The following is a 23,301-nucleotide window of genomic DNA, read 5'->3' as shown; positions in this document are numbered from 1 at the left end:
AAGTATCAAGGAAAATAGCAAAGAACAGTGAACAAAAGTTTGAATTTCAGAACCAGAGAGATCTGAGTTCAAGTCTACATTTGATAATTAACAGCTGTATACTTTGGACAAATTACTCATTCTTGACTTGAACTATGTCATTTGTAAAATTTGTTGTGGATTAAATAGAATCTTTGGTTTAGAGAAACAGACCATTGGAGAAGAATTAAAATACAGAAAAAGAACATTTTAGCATATGCAAATTTAGCTTATGATAAAGGTACTATCTCAAATCAATGAGGAAAACAGGGCTTTTAAGTAATATGTAGAATAACTGAATAGCCTTATAAAAACTATAAAAATTAGACCTCTTCCACAAATCTATCTACACCAGTACAAATTCCTAATGGACCAGAGGTATAAATGTAAAAAATGAAATCATACAACTATTACAATGAAATAGGGTGAATTCCTCTGTAACCAAGATTAGAAATAATTTCCTAACCACTATACAAAACCCAGAAGTAACAAGTGAAAAGACAGATCAACTTGATTACATTACAAAGCTTCAACTAGCTACAGTACTTTGACTAGCTAAGGAAATCATAAGCCAAAAATAGGAGATTGAGAAAAATATTTGCAACATATGTAAAACATATATTAGAGTATAACATTTCTTTTTTAGATTTATTTATTTATTTGAGACACAGAGAGAGAGAAAGAGAAAAATGCAAGCAGAGAAGAGGGGCAGAAGCAAATCCCCTGCTGAGCAGGTAACCCAATGTGTGTCTCAATCCTAGGACCCTGGGATCATGACCTGAGCTGAAGACAGACAATTAACCTGAGCCACCCAGGCAACTCTATTTATAACCTTTTCTTTTCTTTTTTCTTTTTCTTTCTTTCTTTCTCTTTCTTTTTCTTTCTTCTTTCTTTCTTTCTTTCTTTCTTTCTTTCTTTCTTTCTTTCTTTCTTTCTTCTTTTCCCTCCCCTCCCCTTCCCTCCCTCTTTCTTTTCTTTTCTTTCTTTCTTTCTTTCTTTCTTTCTTTCTTTCTTTCTTTCTTTCTTTCTTTCTTTCTTTCTTTCAGAGATTTTATTTTTCATGAGAGACACACAGAGAGAGGCAGAGACATAGGCAGTGGGAGAACCAGGCCCCCTGCAGGGAGCCTGACACAGGACTTGATCCCAGGACCCCAGCATCACAACTTGAGCCAAAGGCAGACCCTCAACCACTGAGCTACCTAGGCATCCCTATTTATAACGTTTCTAAAATACTCTAGCCCTATAGTAAAAATAGGCTAAAGAAATGAACAGTTGGTTTAAAAATGCAAATAGTTCATAACTATATGAAAAATCACTCAAATTCACCTATGATGAAATAGAGTAAAACAAGTTAATAATTCTTCCTTGGCAATATATACTCTGTTGGTATGACTGTGAGAAATAGGCACTCTCACACATTGCTGTGCAAATGTTTAATGATAAAAGACCTCTGGAGGTAAATTTGGAAAATCTAGCAAAATTACATTTGCATTTACTCTTTGACCCAGCAATCTGACTTCTAAGAATTTACCCAAAAAATACAATGGCAAAAATATATAATGACAATTGCAAAGAGCTAGTAATTGTAAGTGTATTTATAAAAGCAAAATAGTAATTCTTTATGCTTATTTTCATGCTTGAGAGACTAAGATGTAACTGACCACAAATTTTAAAACAACTCTAACATCCACCAACAAAAGAATGGTTGAAAAAAACTATGACGACTCCATACAATGGAAAAATGCAGCTGTGGAAAAAGAATAAGGAATCTCTGCACGTACAGCTCTAGAGTGATCTCCCTGATCCAAGCAAGGAATAGAAATATGTGTATCGTACATCACCATTTATCTAAGGGGAGGTTACAAGTATACAGATTTACTTATCTTAAAGAACAAAGGAAATATTAAATATCCTTAAAAAAGTTATCTACAGGAGCGAGGGAGGGTACAGAGTAGAGGAGATATAGAAGCTAGACATTTCTGAATATATCCCATTTTATAGATTGCCTGTGGAATCAGTAAACTATTTTACGTAATTATAAAACAAAAGTCAAATCTTAAAAAAACACAATCCATAAGAAACTTGAAAATAAAAGGAAGCAAAAGAATCCAATATTTATCTACCTTAGTGGCCCAATTTTCAGTAATCACATTGTCGATGAAAGTGTTATTTGTATTCTGAAACTTTTATGTGTGCCTTGCATAATTACATGGCATTTCTAATATCATCATCCCTAGGGTCACTGTGATCTGTAATTCTCAGTAGGGGAGAAAAGAGATGACTTATCTTATAAGACTAAGATATTAAATAATACAAACTTTGTACTCAGATTTTGAATAAAAAGTATAAGAACAAATCTATATACAGAAACAACCTTAATTATATGTACTAATATATATTTTATGTATATAAGATACATATGAGATATACAAATGTATAAAACATATACATTATTTTAAGGAAAAAGTTAATTATTATTTCCTAGCTCTATTTACTGAAAAGAAACTATGACCAACCCAGTAGCAAGGAGCACTCCTATCACCTAGATGTGGTCCCTAAATACCATTCCCCACCAAGGAATTAGAACTCCTTGTATAAATGGCTGATTCAAGGCCTGGGCAAGAAAATATCAAGATAAATTGGAATCTTTACATAGTAGGTAGCAAAAAAGCTATCAATGACAACTAAGGTTATAAAAAACAGGAGAAACTGAATAGGCTATTATTAGTCAAAGATGGGACAAAGTGAATATCAATAACTGCAATTGACTAAAACATATCAGATATGCTTAAATCCATGAGTCCATAATTATAATACAATTATGACACTAATTTATCACCACTGGAGGACACTAAATAAAAAAAGAAAAAGAAAAAGAAAGAAGCCTAGTATATAAAGGGAAAGAATCGAATATTTATCACATCTTTCTGATAGTAACTGTACCACTGGGTTACTGAACATATGAGGGGAAGTTTCATAAAAGTACTCCAGTTCGTAAGTAAAGAAGGGATGACAGAGTGTCACCATTTCATAATCTTAATGAATAAATGTAAGTATTGATCAAAAGCAGTGATTATGAAGGACTGCTAATATCACAAAAACAGAGACAACCAGACATCAGGACCTTCTGATAGAAGACCGTAAAATTATCTATGGATATTCTTGAACTCCCCAACCCCTCCCCACACACACACCAAAATCAAACATACAGTCAAAAGTCTAGATCCAACAAGAAATACAGAGAACAGACAAAGCATGTTAAACTGTAACAGAAGGATGCAATCAGCAAAAACATCCTGAGAAAAACTTTTAGAATAACCCAGATGCTTCCACAAATAAACTGAAAGAAATTAAAAGAAATGAATCTACAGATAAAAATAAACTTGTAAGACATATAAAACAAATACAACTTGGGAACTTGGTATAGGTGTGTGTGCATGTATGCAGACAGGTACACATATACCCAGACACATACATTAAGGAGAGAGCTAGACATTTTTATGCTAACTGGAATACTGATTATATTAATTAATCACTGTTACCTTAGTTGCTGAAAAATGATAACTGTAGTTATGTTTTTAAGAGTTTTTATCTTGTACATACTAAAATATTTATAGAAAAAATATATTAGAGATTTGCTTAAAGTAATATGAACTGAGGGGTGCTTGGGTGGTTTAGTCAGTTAAGCATTCAAGTCTTGATTTTGGCTCAGGACATGATCTCAGGGTTTGAGATCTAGCCCCATGTTAGGCTCCATGGTCAGTGAGGAGTCTGCTTGAGATTCTCTCTCTCTTTCCCCCACTTTCCCTCTACTCTTCCCCTCACTCATGTGTGCACGAACTCTCTCTCTAAATAAATATTAAAAAAAATAATATGGGATGAATAAGTGGAGATGTAGATGATGTCATGAGCTGCTAACTGCTGAGGCTGGGTGTACATGAGGGCTTATGGTAGTATTCTATTTTTGCATGTTTTTGAAATTTTGCACAGAAGAAAAAGAATGTATGTATAGGGCGCTAAACTTGCCCTAAGACTTAGAGATGAAGAATCTGAAGTTCAGAGAGTTTAAATGAATTAATAAAGATTACACAAGTAGTAAGAGACACTACTAGGACTATAATAATGTTTCCTTAATCTTAGAACAATATTCTCTATACATTACATTAAAAAATTTCAATACTGAACAATGTAGGCCTGCTCAAAATATTTAGTGAACCAATTTACAATTGTTGCCACTCTTGAGAAAATTAAATTGTTCTATAAAGAGCTACTGGAAGACCTTTGACTTAAAATGTGCCTGTTACCGTTCTAAGCTTTTTACATGTATTAACTACTGTCATTCTCAGAATAACAGCATGAGATAAGTACTGTTGTTACTATTCCTATTTTACACAAGTAATCTGAGGCACAGAGAAATTAGGCTCAGGCAAGATTTAAATCTGAGCATGCGGTCTCCAGAGTTCTTCATGACTATATTATAAAGTCTCACTTATAAACTCATAATTTCTTAACGTTATTAAATTTTTAACTTAAACAAGAATCTAAAAAAGTGCAGGACAGAAACTTAAAAAGGATAGATCACATACAAATATACACATATATAGAATATATACACATACTATGTAGATTAGATACAAAAGTACAGCAGGGTTTTAAAATGAAATATAGAGGGATCTATGGATCATTCCCTTCTGTTATTTATATAATGGCAGCATTCTTGTTACATAATTATATACAATACAAAGACAACTTAAGATAAAATCAAACTTTCCATAGTGTATAGCAGCTTCATAATTTTAGGTTCTGAAACAAAGCTAATGAAGGTCAAGCTATGAGTTTGGTAGCTACTTAATTGACACCTAAGCTACAAAACAGTGGTACTGAAATCAGTTGGGAGGCAATTATCTGCTACGACGAGAGCAAATAAATGGTGATGAGAAATAAGAATTGTTAAAAAAAATCCAAACACACATATACTTTGCTGCAAAAAGTGTGATTTATGAAAAATGAGAATATTTTATCAGATCAGTTCTTTTCTTACATTTTTTCCCCACAGCTAAACTCTCCTTATAGAAGAATTCAAATAATGATGGCAACTATTTTATTAGTGACCCTATGAACAAGTTGGCATATTTTCTTGTTCTCTAAGACATTTTCATTACGTCTGGAAAAACAAAAGTAAAATTAGAAGCCTGCTCTAATATAAATCATTAATAATGAAGTCAGAAATAATACAAAAGAAAGTCCTTAAAGCCTCTTCTACATCCAGCTAAAGCTGTAAGTTACATAATTAATCTGTGCACTGAAAAACCAGTTGCAATGAAAGTGAAATCCTGTTAACTTATATAGATTAGTACCAGAAATGCAATGAAAATTGGATTTTTGTTTAAAATTATAGTTTTGACTCAGTCAGAAATGCACAATGGCTTTGAAACATAAACCTAAATAAATGAAAATGCTATCTCTGATACACCATAACATGTGCCACAGCACAAACACAGATTTAACTTCAAAAAATTGTGAAAATGAAATGAGTCAATATTCATTAGGTACTTACCACCCTGTATGACACACAGCAAACAATCAATAAATGGTAGTCTTATCACAATCTGTTAGTAACACCTTTCCTTTGCATAGCATTTCTTCATAGTAACTTCTTAAACATACAAAACTCTTAAGAGTTTACAGAATTCACACTGATTTCCAATATTCCTGGATGTCTGTAAAATTTGAGTAAAAACATGGAAAAAACTATTGTGGTTTATTCAACCAACTGATAGCTTATCTCTCTAACTGTGGAAATAAAAGATGCTGTTAAGGCAACTGTGTTTAATATAAAAGGTTTTTCTAGTCAATACACAATCCCTACAATTCCCTGGATTCCTGGAATTCATGAATAAGATTTTTTAAAAATTTGCTTTGTAAAATAAATAAAATATACATTAATGAATGAGATTTATCTACCACAAAATAATCTTAAAAGATAATTAGTAAGATACACGATGCTGATAAGGTCTCACTTCCTGAATACCCACCATGGAGGCTAATCCATCTAACAAGTCTTTATCAAAGAAATTAAATGTAATAGATACAAAATAAATTGCAATCTATAACATAGTGATCTACAGAGTCCTGAGAAAAGGGGTCAAAATGAAGACTCATTTTCCTTTGTTCTAAGAGAAAGGACATCATAACTGGTTGGTTTAAGGATCCACAACCCTTGAAATGTATTCTCTGGAGAAAAGGAGTAATTCTTAAGCTTCTACCATTAACTATGATGATGACATATCATTCAAGACTTTTCAAGTTCCTTTTCTTTGATTTCATGATTACCACACAACCTCCACTTCCCAAGTTCTTCAATACAGGAAAGAGCACCCAGGATTTTTCAACCTGAAAATTCTGATTGTTGGAAAGGATTATCTTTTATTCCAACATAAACTGGCATTCTAATATGTACATTCTAATGTGTACATCATTCTCTTATTTAGTTTAGTTTGAACTGGGTTCCTGAAGGCTGAGCATATATGAGTAAAGTATAGATAGGAGGTGCTTACACTGGAAATATGAGAACCAGACGGACATTCCTTCTTACCGCTACTGCTACAATCTCTTGTTTTCAATCCCCAGCCCTTACCTTGTCCCTAAAATTAAAACAAAAAAAGACAAAAAGGCACGGGGCTGGGGGTGGGGTTTGATCTACTGAAATACTTAAACCAAATTAGGCAGATTCATTTAAACACCAAAATGATTAAAGTCAAAATAACCTAAAACCGAAACCAAAACATAAGGATGTTTACACAAACCTCATTTACATTTACTCTATTCCCGAATGACAAAAAAGAAACCTATGATATTCAAATTTTGCTTTAAGACAAAAAAGCAGAAATTATGTTTGAACTTGCATTATCTAGCAACATTATAAAGTGGTTTGGCATATGTAACTCAATTATCCTAAGACTTCGCTTGTATTTAAACTGCATAAATTTGAGATTTCAAATGATAACTCAGCCTTTTCTCAGGGGGTAATTCTAAAGTAATTTACTGCGTTATCCCTTCTAAAAAAAAAAAAAAAAAAAAACTCTTCCACACTCCAAAGAATTCAGCCTCAGACCACACACTCCTGCTCTTCAGTTGTGTCCGCTGAAGTTTCATTTACAAAAAGGAGAGAACGCTCACCAATTCAGACATCGCCTAAAACAATGAAATGGCTATTATTAGCCCTAAGTCTACAGAGCAGAATTCTCCTAGGACCATGATGCCAAGAACTTCAACCGCAACTGAAATTGTCTTTGCAATCTCGGTTTCCAGGAGACTGAGAGGCTGCAGAGACGCGCAAGGATCCTGCAGGGAGGTTGGGGTGGCAGAGGCCGCAGGAGGAGGGAAGGAGTAAGTCTCAGAGAGGAACTGCATTAGGAGACTTTGAGAACGTTTAAGGGAGAGGTGGTGAGATACCGGGGGGGGGGGGGGGGACAGATTAAGTACGTTTTCAAAGAGAATTTTGAGTGGTAAAAGTAAGGAAAGATGTAAGAAAATCATTAACCTTCCACGACCGGAGGGTAAAGGGGGGGGGGGCGCAAGAGGGTGTAAGGGCCCTAAAGACCAGAATTTGAAAAAAAAAACAAAAACAAAAACAAAAAAACTACGGGAGCTATGAGCTTGGCCTTAGTCCGAATTTCCTGTCAGGGTACGGGAACCGCAGGCTAAAAGAATCGCACTTAACTCAGGGTGGTAGAAAGCAACGCATTTACAAGGGTAACAAGCCGTGCACAAGAAGATGTCGCCTCTCTCCCTGCTCGCTCCCGTCATTTCTCTACCTTTTACTGCAGCACCAGCGTCACGCTGGCAAAACTCTACCAAAAAGCCTACACCGCAAGAAGACAGCAAATGGAAAATACCTGAGTCCCAGGAATCACGCCGGCAAAGACAGGAGGAGGAGGAGTCGTGGACCACCGAAGTCGGGGCAGGATCCTCACTTCTCCCCAGTCAAACCCCAATTCTTTCGGGTGGGGCGGGGATCTTCCGCTTGGAGCGGAAACGTCACTTCCGCTTAATGCCTTCACCCTTCTTGGCCTGCTCCGCTCTAGATACGTCTGCTACTTTCGTAACGTTCTCACTTCCTTTTCCAGGACACCGCTGTCTGGGCGTAACACCTGATGTGGACTACATGACCCAGCATTCATCACGGCAGGTTGATTTCCGGGTCAAGAGTTCCGCGCTGGCTATATCACCATGGAAGCCATCGGTTTGGTCACGTGGTGGCCCTGGTTACGCCCGGTGGCTGCTGTGGGGTCTGGGGCTCAGGCAGGGGCCATTTTGCCGAAGGCAGCCTCCCAGACTCGGGGGTGGCTTGGCAGCTAACTGAAGCTCTTTCTTTTCCTCCTCTGCAGCTTGGGGCTTGGAGAGGAACTGGAAGGCTGGGCTCCACCGAGCCCTTCAGAGATGATGGTTTCCTCTAGCCTCTGCCACCTGACGACCCTCCATGGCGGTTGTGCCCTCTGCGCCCCTCCTGCTGCCGCAACTTCCAGCCCTCGTTGCGTATCGCCTCCAGAGCTGCAGTCGTTCTTCCGCCCCAGAGACTGATGATAGTCGAGGTGGGGGCGCCATGAGAGGCGAGAAAAACTATTGCCGTGGAGCTGCCGGAGACCACGGTTCCTGCCCGCCGACGACACCTTCGCCTCTGGCCTCGACCTTCTTAATGCCCGCGGAGGCGATCACAAGTAGTTGGTCTGGGTCTGGAGGTGGTTTGTCTGCGGGAGATGAAGAGGAGACTCGGCTTCTCCAACTCCTCCGGTCCGCGCCAGATCCTTCCGAGGCCTTCCAGGCTTTGCAGGCTGCTTTGCCGCGGCGGGGCGGTCGACTCGGCTTTCCCCGACGGAAGGAAGCATTGTATCGGGCCCTGGGCCGAGTGCTTTTGGAAGGAGGTAGTGATGAGAAGCGACTCTGCTTGCAACTCGTCTCGGACGTTCTCCGGGGTCAGGGGGAGGCAGGCCAGCTGGAAGAGGCCTTTAGCTTAGCACTTCTGCCTCAACTAGTTGTCTCCTTACGGGAAGAGAATCCAGCCCTACGGAAAGACGCGCTGCAGATCCTCCATATATGTCTGAAACGTAGTTCTGGACAGGTGCTGAGAACACTTATACAACAAGGACTAGAAAGTACGGATGCCCGGCTTCGAGCTGCCACAGCACTGCTGTTCCCGATCTTGCTTACTCCTGAGGATTTGTTGCTCAGTCTAGATCTTACCGAGGTAATAATAGCCCTAGCCAGAAAGCTTGGAGAACAGGAGATAGAAGAAGAATCTGAGACTGCTTTCTCTGCACTTCAGCAAATTGGAGAACGACTTGGCCAAGAGAGATTTCAGTCCTACATCTCTCGCCTGCCATCTGCCCTGAGGAGACGCTACAATCGCCGCCTAGAGTCCCAGTTTGGAAGTCAGGTTCCTTATTATTTGGAACTGGAAGCCTCTGGATTTCCTGAAGATCCTCTCCCCGGTGCAGTGACTCTTTCTAACAGCAATCTTAAATTTGGGATTATTCCTCAAGAGCTGCATTCAAGACTGTTAGATCAGGAAGACTATAAGAACCGGACTCAGGCCGTTGAGGAATTAAAACAGGTGATGGGAAGATTTAACCCTAGCTCTACCCCTCATTCCAGTCTTGTCGGTTTCATTAGCTTGCTGTATAATTTGTTAGATGATTCCAACTTTAAAGTGGTTCATGGCACCCTCCAGGTCCTGCATTTACTGGTTATTCGCCTTGGGGAGCAGGTACAACAGTTATTAGGACCAGTTATAGCAGCTTCTGTCAAAGTGCTGGCAGACAACAAGTTGGTAATCAAACAAGAATACATGAAAATCTTCCTCAAGCTAATGAAGGAAGTAGGTCCTCAACAGGTGCTTTGTTTACTCCTGGAACATCTCAAACATAAGCATTCCAGAGTGAGAGAGGAGGTAGTGAACATTTGCATCTGCTCTCTACTGACCTATCCCAGCGAGGATTTTGACTTACCCAAACTGTCTTTTAGTCTTGCCCCAGCTCTTGTGGATAGCAAACGCAGGGTACGCCAAGCAGCTCTTGAAGCCTTTGCGGTGTTGGCATCGTCAATGGGCTCAGGTAAAACCAGCATCCTTTTCAAAGCTGTGGATACTGTTGAACTGCAGGATAATGGAGATGGAGTGATGAATGCTGTGCAGGCCAGACTGGCTAGGAAAACCCTCCCCAGGTTAACAGAACAGGGATTTGTGGAATATGCAATTCTTATGCCATCATCTGCCCAGGGTAGGTCAAGCCATCTGGCACACGGAGCAGATACAGACTGGCTTTTGGCTGGTAACAGAACTCAGAGTGCACACTGTCACTGTGGTGACAACACGCGGGACAACATGCAAATTTATGGATCTTACAGTCCAACTATCTGTACCCGAAGGGTATTAAGTGCAGGAAAAGGAAAAAATAAATTACCATGGGAAAATGAGCAGCCTGGAGTCATGGGAGAAAATCAGACCTCCAATTCTAAGGATATAGAACAGGTATGCATCTTTTCTAATTGCCTTGAGTTGAGACTAGAAAGAATTTAAAATGAAAATAGGCCTCTAATGACTTAAGGGTGAGACTGTTTTAGGCTTATGTTTTGTTTTTAATTTGGTTTAAATGGTGCTGTATATACTTATACTAGTGTTACAAATCACGTAGGGACGTTTAATAGGCTAACTGCCTAATGGATTTCATTGAATTTGAGTAACAATATGATAGTAATAATGCCTGGATTTCAGTTTTGTCCTGTCAATTTGGCATATTGGTTATCTGATCCATGCAACAAACACTAAATGATTAGTACATGTCAGAGAGAGAGCTGAATTCTAGTAATAAAGATGAGGTTGGTTCCATGAAGTTTGGAGAAAAGGGCAGACTTGTAAACAGGCAGTTTCAAATTTGTTAAGTGCTAAAGTAGAAATATAAAGAATCCTGTGGGAATACTGAAAAGAGAAAAAATAATTTCACTAGGAAAGTTTAAAAGCCTTCCAAGAAGAGGTGACATGAGAACTGTTTTTTTTCCCCCAAAGTTATTTTTTTATTTTAAGATTTTATTTATTTATTCATGAGAGACACAGAGAGAGAGAGGCAAGGACACAGGCATAGGGAGAAGCAGGCTCCCTGCGGGGAGCCTGATGTGAGACTCATCCCAAGACTCCGGTATCATAACTTGAGCCAAAAGCAGATGCTCAATCACTGAACCACCCATGCGTCCTTCTCCCCAAGTTTTTATTTGGAAAATTCCAAATCTTTAGAGAAAAGAATTGTACAAGGAATATCCACCTCCTCCTTCTATATTTTACCAGATGTTTTCTTGCCCCATATATGCTTCATATTTGCTGAACTATTTGAAAGCAAGTGCAGATATCTTGATATTTCCTTCCTAAATATTCCACATGTATCTTCTAAGAATGGGATTTTCCTTTATCATATTATAATACCTCAGAAAATCAATAGTAGTTCAGTAATATCTAATATATAGTCTGTATTTTAAGTTTCTCCAGTTGTCCCATAAAATATGTTTTATAGTGTGTTACTTTTATCATCCAGGTTCCAATCAAGGTTCATGTGGTTAATATGTCTCTTATCTAGAACAATATGCCTATTTGTTTCTTTGTTTTCTTCACGACATTGATTTATTTAAAGAGTTAGGGGTAGTTTTGTAGAATTTTCTACATTTCTTAATTTATCTGATTGTTTTCTTTATGATTACATTCAAGATAAAAAATTTTAGCAAAAATATTACATGGAAGATGTGAACTTCACATGACATCACATCAGGCGACATATAATGTCGAGTTGTCCCGCTACTGGTGAGCTAAATTTTACCACTTGGTTAAGGTAGTGATAACCAGATCACTATTGTAAGGTTTATCTTCCTCTTTGTAATTAGCACATGATCTGTAGGAGGATACTTTGAGACCCTATGGATAACCCAACAACCTTTCAGCCACTGTTGTTGGCATCCAGTAATGATCCTTACCTGTATCATTTATTACATCAAGGGCTACAAAGAAAGGATAATTTTTTTATTCTTATATTCTATATTTGTTATCTGGCATTCTTTTTTTGTTCTCTGTGTTAAGTATGTCAGTATTACTTTTGATGCTAAAATGGGCTCAGTTGACCAGTGGCCAACTCTTACGTCCCTTGCTGTGACTCAGTCTTTGAACACTTTGGTAACTTAAACATACAGGATGCCCAGGCTTACCTTGTACCTTTCATGTGTTAGAGCTGGAATCAACCATTTTTTTCAAGAGCTCCAGAACTACTTTTTTAGTTAAAAGTAGAATTTAGGGGCCCTTTGTGTGGCTTAGATGGGTAAGCATCTGCTTCGGGGTCTTAGGATAAAGCCCCACAATGGGCTCCTGGCTCAACAGGGAGTCTGTTACTCCCTCTGCCTCTTCTTCTGCTCATGCCTTTTCTCTCTCTGTATGTCTGTGTCTCAAATGAATAAATAAAATATTAAAAAAAAAGAGTAGAATTTAAAAACCAAAGTTTAAGTATAAATGTACTCATTGCTATTGTTTATGTGGATTGGTCCTTTCAGTGGACAAAACCAGGGAGTACCTTTTTTTTTCCAAATCTTATTAATACTTCCACTTCAAATCCAGCACTACAGGGTTTTTCCTTTTCTTCCTTTAGCCCATATTTAGACCCTTCTCCCACAGTAAAATCCTGGTTCCTAGTGTCAGTCATATTTATCTGTATGCTGTATCATACAATACAAAAAAATAATTACTACACCAATAACATAACAACTAACTACTTACTAAAGGTCAAGATTTCTTTGCGGTTCTTTTTCTGCTTAGAATTATCCCACAGAGTTTTATGTTCAAATTCTTCTTAAATTAATTGTTTCCTGGGTGATTATGATTATTTAAACTGTGTGATAAAAGATGTAAAGAGTTTGCTCTGTGTGGATGTGTCCTCATAAATTTCCATTTCCTCCTCATAAATGGAGGGAATATATGTTAGGATGCTGAGTTATGAAAGGACTTCGCAAATGAGTAAGAAATGGTGAGTTTCTGCACAGCTGAAACTGGTGAGAGGTAGCAGAAGATGATACTAGAAATGTAGTCAGAAACAAAAATACAGAGATCATTTTTATGGAGTTTGTACTTTTTGCAGCAGACCTCAGATGGATGGAGGTGAACTAAATATTCTCTTGTTCCTTCCAGTTCCAAAATATCCGATTTTAAAAATAAAATCCTGAGCAAAGAGGCCAGGACAGAATTACTACTTGAGCTGAAGGCAGATGCTTAACCGACAGCCACCCAGTATGTATATATTTTAATAAACATTTTTTTTAAAGCAGTATTAGGATCGCAGCTAAATTGAAGAGAGAGTACAGAGATTTCCCTTATTCTCTGTGCCCCAACCTATGCACAACCTCCTGGACTGTCACCACAGTGGTACATTTATTGCAGTTGATGTATATTGGCATATCATTATCACCTAAAGTCCATAGTCCATGTCCAGTAGTATCGCACAGAATAGTTTCACTACCCTGAAAATCTGTGCTCTGCATCTTCATCCCTCCTTTTCTCCCTCCCAGCAACTACTGAATTTGCTTTTTCCAGAATGTCATAGTCAGCCCCTGGTCTGATTTGTGCTGGCTCTTGCCCAAGTTCTGCTGCTTTAACATCTCCTATCTACTGTTAATCTGCTATTTCTGTCTTGTCCACATATAGCATTGGTTAGTGACATTAAACAGCAATGCTTCTAGAAAGATTCATGAATGTTTACATTACATATTCCTGGAGCTCATTTTGAAGATAGACTAGTTTGCTTAGAAAGATGATTTTTGTAGTGTAGTGTTAGGAAATAAGTTTACAAAAGGGAAGCAGGAGCTACACTGGAGACTGTTGAATAACAGACCAAAGAATTTAGCTTGTCATTTTGACAGTTGTTTGAGACTAAAGAGTTGTGTTTTTTTGTTTTTATTTTTGTCCATGTTTTACTTTTTTTTTTTTTTTTAAGCAGTGTGTTTTAGGAAAATTCATCACAACAGCAGCAATGTATAGGTTGTGTTGTGTTTTGTTTCTTTTTTTAAAAAAAAACAGAGACTGGAGACTTAGAAGATTAATTAGATTTATACTTACCGGACTACTTGGTGTGAGGTGTTGAAATTTATAAGGATTAGTAGAGTATCAGGATTAGACTAGAAAGAAAATAATGGACGTTAGAGATATTTCAAAACATTTAGTGGCAAAATATTGGAGGAGAGAGAGAGAAAGAGCAATAACTAATGGGATGCCTGGGTAACTCAGTCTGATATGAGCCTTCAACTCAGGTTATGATCCCAGGATTCTGGGATTGAGACCCACATCTCTCCCTCTCCCTCTGCTACTCCCTCTGCTTGTGCTCTCTCTCTCTCTCTCTCTCTTTCCCTCTGTCAAATAAAATTAAAAAGAGAGAGAGAGAGGTAACTAAGATTTAAATAAGATAACCAATGTATAATCCATGAATACACATAAGAATACACAAATGAATACACATAGGAAGGCCCCAAACAAGGAAATTAATTTTGGGGAAAATGAACTTTAGGTGGAAGAAGATAGAATATTCCAGCTGAATTTTTTTTTTTATAATTTTTATTTTATTTAATTTATGATAGTCACACACAGAGAGAGAGAGAGAGAGGCAGAGACATAGGCAGAGGGAGAAGCAGGCTCCATGCACCGGCAGCCCGACGTGGGATTCGATCCCGCGTCTCCAGGATCGCGCCCTGGGCCAAAGGCAGGCTCTAAACCGCTGCGCCACCCAGGGATCCCTATTCCAGCTGAATTTGAAGTATACTATTCAACAGGCAAGGAAAGAACTAGAGATGTAGATCTTGGAAGTAATGCTCTGAAAAGTAATTGCTTAGACTGAGAATGAATGGGCTCTCCAGAAAAGGGCATATAGAGCAAGAGCTTAGTACTCATTCTTGGCATACAGTCCCATTTAGAGAATAGCAATAGGAAATAGAACCAAACAAGGCAGAGACAGGTGCCTAAGTGTTGGAAGAGAATCAAGAAAAAACGAACTTTTAAACTTTAAAAGTTTTAAAGGAGCAGTAAGTTTCAGGAAGTACATCTGTACCATTTAATGCAGGAGAAGTTAAGAAGGACTGAAACAGGACTTGTTCTTACGTAGTCAGGCTGTTACTTGTAAAATGATTTTTGAAGGCACTTTCCTCTTACTTTTTTCTTTCTGAATTTCTTCTTAATTTTTCTGATTATAAAAAAGTTATATGTACTCATTATAGAAAATTTGGAAAATATAAAAAAAGACAAAGAAGAAATTTAGATTTTTCAGTAATCCCACTACTGAGAGAGGGATGCTCTGAGTGTTTTGTTGCCCATACACAGAGGTTCCCCCTTTCATTTATTCACTTTACCATGAACATTTTTTTCTTTAACATCCAATAATCTGTAGAAAGATTGTTAGTACCCGTTTAATAATTTTTTATTTATTTATTTATGATAGTCACACACACACAGAGAGAGAGAGAGAGGCAGAGACACAGGCAGAGGGAGAAGCAGGCTCCATGCACCGGGAGCCCGACGTGGGATTTGATCCCGGGTCTCCAGGATCGCGCCCTGGGCCAAAGGCAGGCGCCAAACCGCTGCGCCACCCAGGGATCCCGTTAGTACCCGTTTAATATTAGATCATATAATATCATAGTCTATTTAACTACTCTCTTACTTTTGAATATTTAAATTTTTTAGATTTACAGTATTTAGATTTTTAAATTCTGTTTTTTTTCCACCATTTATTTATTATTTTGTATATTTTTTTATTGGAGTTCGATTTGCCAACATATAGTGTAACATCCAGTGCTCATCCCATCAAGTGCCTACTTCAGTGCCTGTCACCCAGTCATCCCATCCCCCTGCCCACCTACCCTTCCTCTACCCCCTGTTTGTTTCCCAGATTTAGGAGTCTCTCATGCTCTGTCACCCTCTCTGGTATTTCCCACTCATTTTCTCTCCTTTCCCCTTTAATCCTTTTCACTATTTTTTATATTCCCCGTATGACTGAAACCATATAATGTTTGTCCTTCTCCGATTGACTTACTTCACTCAGTATAATACCTTCCAGTTCCATCCACATTGAATCAAATGTTGGGTATTCATCGTTTCTAACAGCTAAGTAATACTCCATTGTATATATATATATATATATATATATATATATATATATATATGCCACATCTTCTTTATCCATTCGTGTTTCGATGGACACCAAAGGTCCTTCTACAGTTTGGCTATTGTGAAGATTGCTGCTAGAAACATTGGGGTGCATGTGTCTCAGTCTTTCACTGCATCTGTATCTTTGGGGTAAATCCCCAGCAGTGCAATTGCTGGGTCGTAGGGTAGCTCTATTTTTAACTCTGAGGAACCTCCACACAGTTTTCCAGAGTGGCTGTACAGCTTCACATTCCCACCAACAGTGCAAGAGGCTTCCCCTTTCTCCACATCCTCTCCAACATTTGTGTTTCCTGTCTTGTTCATTTTCACCATTCTCACTGGTGTGAAGTGGTATCTCATTGTGGTTTTCATTTGTCTTTCCCTGATGGCAAGTGATGTGGAGCATTTTCTCATGTGCTTGTTGGCCATGTCTGTCTTCTTTGGTGAAATTTCTGTTCATGTCTTTTGCCCATTTCATGATTGGATTGTTTGTTTCTTTGCTGTTGAGTTTAATAAGTTCTTTATAGATCTTGGATACTAGCCCTTTATCTGATAGGTCATTTGTGAATATCTTCTCCCATTTTGTAGGTTGTCTTTTAGTTTTGTTGACTGTTTCTTTTGCTGTGCGGAAGCTTTTTATCTTGATGAAGTCCCAGTAGTTCATTTTTGCTTTTGTTTCCCTTACCTTCATGGATGTATCTTGCAAGAAGTTACTGTGGCCAAGTTCAAAAAGGATGTTGCCTGTGTTCTCCTCTAGGATTTTGTGTTTCCACCATTTAGATGATTACTTTGATTCTCCGATTACCTGACGATTACCTGACAAATCAAATCACTGATAACCAGGTTCCTGTGATATTCTAACTTTGCATCTCCTTTTTTGTTTTTGTGAGTGTTTTAATTTTTTTTAAATTTATTTATGATAGTCACAGAGAGAGAAAGAGAGAGAGGCAGAGACACAGGCAGAGGGAGAAGCAGGCTCCATGCACCGGGAGCCTGATGTGGGATTCGATCCCGAGTCTCCAGGATCGCGCCCTGGGCCAAAGGCAGGCGCCAAACCGCTGCGCCACCCAGGGATCCCCTTTGTGAGTGTTTTAATGGATTAGTAGGGTCAGTAATCAGGCTTACTAGCTGGCTGCCATATTAGCTATATTTTTCCTAACAATGTAGTGAGTGTCTTAGTAGTCAGTAACATAGACTGAAAAATAAGGAGTATACTTGTTTCATGCATATGTAGTTACTAGGTCTGTAGCTTTTTCAGAATGGAGGATTTGGTTATTGGAAGATCATTGGGACATGGAAAAGTGATTTTAGAAGAATGTTTAGAAACCAAATTTAAAAGTTTATGAGGTGAGTTGATAAGGAAATACAGGCAGTAAGCATTTATTCATTGTTTTGATCTTCCACTATGTGTAAAGCCAAGTAGGAGCTTATAGCCTACTCTTTAAAGCACTGCCTAGCATTTTTTCCTCTTTTGTTATTTAACACATATGAGCCCTGCCCTCTTTCTCCTCAGTGATGGTAAGCACTAGGATGATAAGGACTGTTTCTTTTGGTTTTGGTTTTCCCAACTGTACTAATCATAGTGCTCTATCCACACTTAGTATCAATAAATAATATGTTCAGTGAGAAAACTTCTAAGGATTTGACAGTGAAAGAAAAGACCAAGCAAGATATAGCAGGATGAGTTATTACTGGTTTATATTTGAATAGGAAACACTTGACTTGAGAGAGGCAGAAAAAGGAGTCTCCTATGAATTCAAAATGCTTACTCTGTGTATTATACTGCGATAGATGTTAGATATGCAAAATACATAAGATTTGTTCCCTGTAAGCATATTTGGGAGAGAAAGGCAAGGAATTAATGTTTCTAAATAAGGACTGAATGAGTCAAGAACACAGGGATACATAAGGAGCTTAGCTGTGGAAAGAGGAGGAAGTCTTTTCCTTTGGAACTGCAGGAAAAACAAAAAGAAGGTGACTTAGGATACAGAAATATTTTGAGATAACAAGAAGGATGTGTTTTATTTTTAAGTCAAAAGGAAGGAAGATGTGGCTCTAGAACGAGGCTTATTAAACTTTAATGTGCATGTGAGTTGACTTAGGATCTTGTTAAAATAGATTCTGATTCAATTTGTCTAGAATGGGATCTGAGACCACATGCCTAATAAGCTGTTAGGTATTTTTGATGCTCTTATTTGTGAACCACATATTGAGAGCCAGGCTTAAGTAATATTAAGCTTCCATATTCTGGTAAACTTAAGAGGCAAGCTGAAAATGAAAAATAAAGGGTCAAGGGTCTGAAGAATGTGGGAAAGTTTTAGAATACTTATTATGGCAGGGGTGCCTAGGTGGCTCATTCAGTTAAGTGTCCAAATCTTGATTTTGACTCAGGTAATGATAACAGGGTCCTGGGATTGAGCTCTGAATTGGGGTCTGTACTCAGAGGGAAATTTGCTTGAGATTCTCCCTCTCCCTGTACCTTTCCCTCCATATTCACTCACCTTCTAAATAAATAAAATATTTTAAAACGAAAGTTAATATGTTACAAATTTAAAGGTGAAAATTATTACACTGCTCTAATGCGTTTATTGTGAATTAATCTTAAAAATTGAGATTTTTCTTGGAGGCTTGATTGTTTCTAATAAGTTTTTTTTTTTTTTAAAGATTTTAGTTATTTATTCATGAGAGACATAGAGAGAGAGAGAGGCAGAGTACAGAGGCAGAGGGAGAAGCAGGCTCCATGCAGGGAGCCTGACGTGGGACTCGATCCCAGGTCTCCAGGATCATGCCCTGGACTGAAGGCGGCGCCAAACCACTGAGCCACCCAGGCTGCCCCAATAAGTTGTTTTTTATTTTTCTTTTATTTTTTTTTTTTTAATTTTTATTTATTTATGATAGTCACACAGTGAGAGAGAGAGGCAGAGACACAGGCAGAGGGAGAAGCAGGCTCCATGCACCGGGAGCCCGATGTGGGATTCGATCCCGGGTCTCCAGGATCGCGCCCTGGGCCAAAGGCAGGCGCCAAACCGCTGCGCCACCCAGGGATCCCTATTTTTCTTTTTAAAATGATTGGAATATCTCAAAGAAAAACCTCTTAGTTTAAGCATGTCAAAATCATGAATAGCCCTGAAAACAGTATCCAATATCAGTACAGATGTTAGATTGTAGTCATCACTGATTTCTTTTTTCCTTTAAAAAAAATGTTTTTAAGGTAATTTTTGCGGCCCCAATAAGTTGTTTTTTATTTTTCTTTTTAAAATGATTGGAATATCTCAAAGAAAAACCTCTTAGTTTAAGCATGTCAAAATCATGAATAGCCCTGAAAACAGTATCCAATATCAGTACAGATGTTAGATTGTAGTCATCACTGATTTCTTTTTTCCTTTAAAAAAAAATGTTTTTAAGGTAATTTTTGCACTCACGACCCCAAGATCAGGTGTTACACACTCTACTGATAGAGCCAGCCGGACATCCCTGATTTTCTTTTTTTATTTTTACTAGATGTCTAAAGAATTTGAGGGGTGCCTGGATTGCTCAATCAGTTAAGCATCTGCCTTCGGCTCAGGTCATGATCCCAGGGTCCTGGGATCCAGTCCTCCCCAGCTCCCTGCTCAGCAGGAAATTTGCTTCTCTCTCTCCCTCTGCTCCTCCAGATGCTTGTGCTCTTGCCCTCTTTCTCAAATAAATAAATAATCTTTAAGAAAAAAAGAAAGAAAAGAGAGAGAGAAAGAAAGAATTTGAAAATTTTTTAAGTTTAATGCTTGTCAAAATCCTTAACAACCCAAAACCCTAGATGGGGTTCTCACTGTAGATGATCTAGTTAAAAACTTTAAAATAATTTTAAAATAAAATTTTAAAAATAAACCTTAAAAACATATTAAATAAAACAATGTATACTTATATGTATTTTCCCATCTCGAAAAAGGCTATAACAGTGCCCTTGATAGGGACACCTGGGTGTCTCAGTGGTTGAGTGTCTGTCCGTGGCTTGGTCCTGGGATCAAGTCCCACATTGAGCTCCTCAAGGAGCCCAATGTCTCTGCCTCTCTCTGTGTCTCTCCTGAAAAAATAAAATCTTAAAAACAAAACAAAACAAAAAACCCAATGCCCTTGATAAATGGACAGCACATATCCATACCTTGTATACATATTTTCATTTCCCTGTAACATTTTTACCTAGGGCCATATCACTGTATATATTAAATGCAACCTTTCTCAAAAAAACCAACTTTCTTTCCTCATAGATGCAGAAAAAACAAGAGTCATATAACCAAGAACTATGTTTCATTATATGAGTACATATTTCATATACTTTTACAGTGATTTAAGTGGCAATAAAAACATGTATTTAACATACCTGAAGGTTATTTACATATCCTTTAACCTGTTTCTTTGATAGTTACTTAATAATATGTAAAAGACAAGGGTAAATTAAAAATATATTTGGTGATCTCTGATTTGCATTTTTATCTTAATTTTAAGTTCAGGATCTATAAATATTATATTTAAAATCTTAAAGTTAACTAAGGGTTTGAAAATTACAACACAGGCTAACATATTAATCATTTATAGGAATTGATCCCTTTATTTTTTATTTATTTTTTTATTTTTAAAAAATTTTTTTTTTATTTATTTATGATAGTCACAGAGAGAGAGAGAGGCAGAGACACAGGCAGAGGGAGAAGCAGGCTCCATGCACCGGGAGCCCGACGTGGGATTCGATCCCGGGTCTCCAGGATCGCGCCCTGGGCCAAAGGCAGGCGCCAAACCGCTGCGCCACCCAGGGATCCCGGAATTGATCCCTTTTAATAAAGATACCTATTATAAAACTTAATTGAACTCATGATTTTACAATTTTTATTTTGAAAAGAAGTGATATTAACATATCCAACTTGTGGAGCCAGTGAAGGAAATTTAAGAAATTTGAGTTAGTTAGGCTTTTCCTGAGAAGATAGTTCAAGTTTGTGTGATTATATCATACTGATATTATTAGGCTTTTCCTGAGAAGATAAATTCAAATTGGCACAATTATATCATTGTTTGTGCAATATTATTCTATATGGTGATAAAATATGGGCAAAGACAAAAAACTGTTTTAATTTAGTTTTATTTGTCCGAAGTGCTATTTTTGAAAGGGTTTTATATGAACCTTTCCTGTATAGTTATATACTGGATATTAAAACTTTAAAGTATGTTTAAGAACATTTTTTTCAAAAAAAAAAAAAAAAGAACATTGTTTTTCTTCATTAACCAAGGTTGTTAACTAAACTCACAGCTAGTCTGTTTTCTCTTGAATGTACAGCTTTTGCCAAGACTGTTGTTTTCCTTAAACAGTCATAAGAAGTAAAGAAATCTTAGAAGTCTTTTGGCTTATTTAGTTTAATGTGACATAAGCACTTACCCTCTTAAAAGATTTTAGTATGTCGACTGAAACAACATGATTTTATTCTGATAGATTAATAGAATCTATAGAAAGAAATGATATACCAATCTGCTAAAAAATATTTTATATTCATAAAATGGAAAAATTTTACCTTCTGAATAACTTAGTAGATCTAAATATGATAGAGCAGCAAAATTTAAGATAGAAGCAGGTGCCAGTCTATTAATGTTGACCAGGTAAAGAAACAAAAAAATACTTAATCACTGTTAGATTCATCATTATTGATTGTTTTTTTTTAAAAATATAACTACCATCGAGGAAGAGAGGAAAAAATAAAACAAGATGAAATCAGAGAGGGAGACAAACCAAAAGAGACTCTTAAATCATAAGAAACAAAGTGAGGGTCGCTGGGGGCGGGGAGATGGAGTAATTGGGTGATAACATTAAGGAGGGCACTTGATGTAATGAGCACCAAGTATTATATAAGACTGATGAATCACTGAGCTCTTATCTCTGAAACCAATAATACATTATATGTTAATTAATTGGATTTAAATAAAAATAAATAAATATAACTACCACAAACTTGTTGAGATTCTTTTCTTGAAGAGTTACAATCCAATTCTCCTCTACTTGCACGTGTCTGGACTTAATGACTCAATTCTACCAAATAAAGTAGAAATAATGGTGTGTGACTTTAGAAACTAGGTCATAAAAAGGCACTGTAGCTTCCATCTTTGTTGCTGTCTTTCTTGGATTGCTTGCTCTGGAGGAAGCCAACTGCCCCATCATGAGCAGCCCTGGAGAGACCCAGATAGCAAAGAACTAAGGCCTTCTGCCAGGAGCCACTGAGTGAAGTTCAAGGATCCTTCACTTAGTCAAGCCTTCCATTGACAACAGCCTAGCCAATCAATATCTTGATTGCAGTGTCCAAGGTATATGAACCATTCAGTTAAGCCACTTGTAAATTCATGATCCACAGAAAAAAAGATAATAAATATTCATTGTTTTAAGCTACTATACTTTGGGATAACACATTATATAGCAGTAGATAACTAATAGACTGAGAATTGTGATTCTCAAGAATTTGGAGAGACATTCTTTATTTTTTTCCCAGTGCCCATATCTTGTACAGTAATGGCATTGAATTTTCTTAGTTTTTAAAAAGGATAAACTTTGAGGTTTGGAGAACTATTAAATATTGTTTTGTTTGGCTTTTGGAAACCATGATTTCTCTGAGGGTTCCTATTGTATAATTTCTTTACTATCCTTTCTTTAGCTTCAGAGTTTTAAAGTAATATTTAATTTATACTTACTCAGTTATTTAGAGAAATTGAAAGAAGAAGTTGACCATTGAATATTATAGGTTTTGCTTCTTTCATCTTTGGTCTGGGAATTTGATTTTTATAGACAGGTAGATTTTATTGATAGGTGGATATTGGGCCCATTCTAAGTAAACATGAAAGGTTTACATGGGGAAAGAGAGTTCTGGTTATGAGAGTAAAGGAGCTAACATCACTACCTTTAAAAATGAACATAAACAGAACACACCAATAAGGAAAGGATAGTGTAGATTCCCTTTTAGCTGTCACCTGCCCAGGATTGTGTCATCCAGCAGAAATCACATAATAGATCATGAAATCAAAACCCACTTCTGCCCTGCTGCCATATGTGTAGCAACTGTTATCCG

At 37.3% G+C, this 23,301-nt stretch overlaps 2 protein-coding genes across 8 annotated transcripts in view; one reads left to right on the top strand and one right to left on the bottom strand.

Annotated features, from left to right (window-relative positions):
* Window positions 1–8,046, bottom strand: part of KLHL28 (kelch like family member 28) — a 33,266-nt gene extending 25,220 nt beyond the window's left edge. Inside the window, exons 1-2 of one of the 2 annotated variants that reach the window (XM_055309094.1) lie at window positions 7,917–8,046; window positions 5,576–5,738 (exon numbers count right to left, since the gene is read on the bottom strand). The gene's annotated coding sequence lies outside the window, so the exon portion shown is untranslated. The remainder of the gene's footprint in view (window positions 1–5,575; window positions 5,739–7,916) is intronic. The other variant, XM_055309096.1, reaches the window with a different exon arrangement.
* A 220-nt stretch (window positions 8,047–8,266) lies between these two features.
* Window positions 8,267–23,301, top strand: part of TOGARAM1 (TOG array regulator of axonemal microtubules 1) — a 75,929-nt gene continuing 60,894 nt past the window's right edge. For all 6 annotated transcript variants that reach the window (XM_055309089.1, XM_055309092.1, XM_055309091.1 and 3 more), the window contains exon 1: window positions 8,267–10,546. In XM_055309089.1, the coding sequence (XP_055165064.1) occupies window positions 8,501–10,546 (2,046 nt within the window). In that variant the 5' untranslated portion in view covers window positions 8,267–8,500. The remainder of the gene's footprint in view (window positions 10,547–23,301) is intronic.

The sequence above is a fragment of the Nyctereutes procyonoides genome, unplaced genomic scaffold, assembly GCF_905146905.1.
Source record: "Nyctereutes procyonoides isolate TBG_1078 unplaced genomic scaffold, NYPRO_anot_genome, whole genome shotgun sequence".
Taxonomy (NCBI): Eukaryota; Metazoa; Chordata; class Mammalia; order Carnivora; family Canidae; genus Nyctereutes; species Nyctereutes procyonoides.
This window is presented reverse-complemented; position numbering and strand designations above follow the sequence as displayed.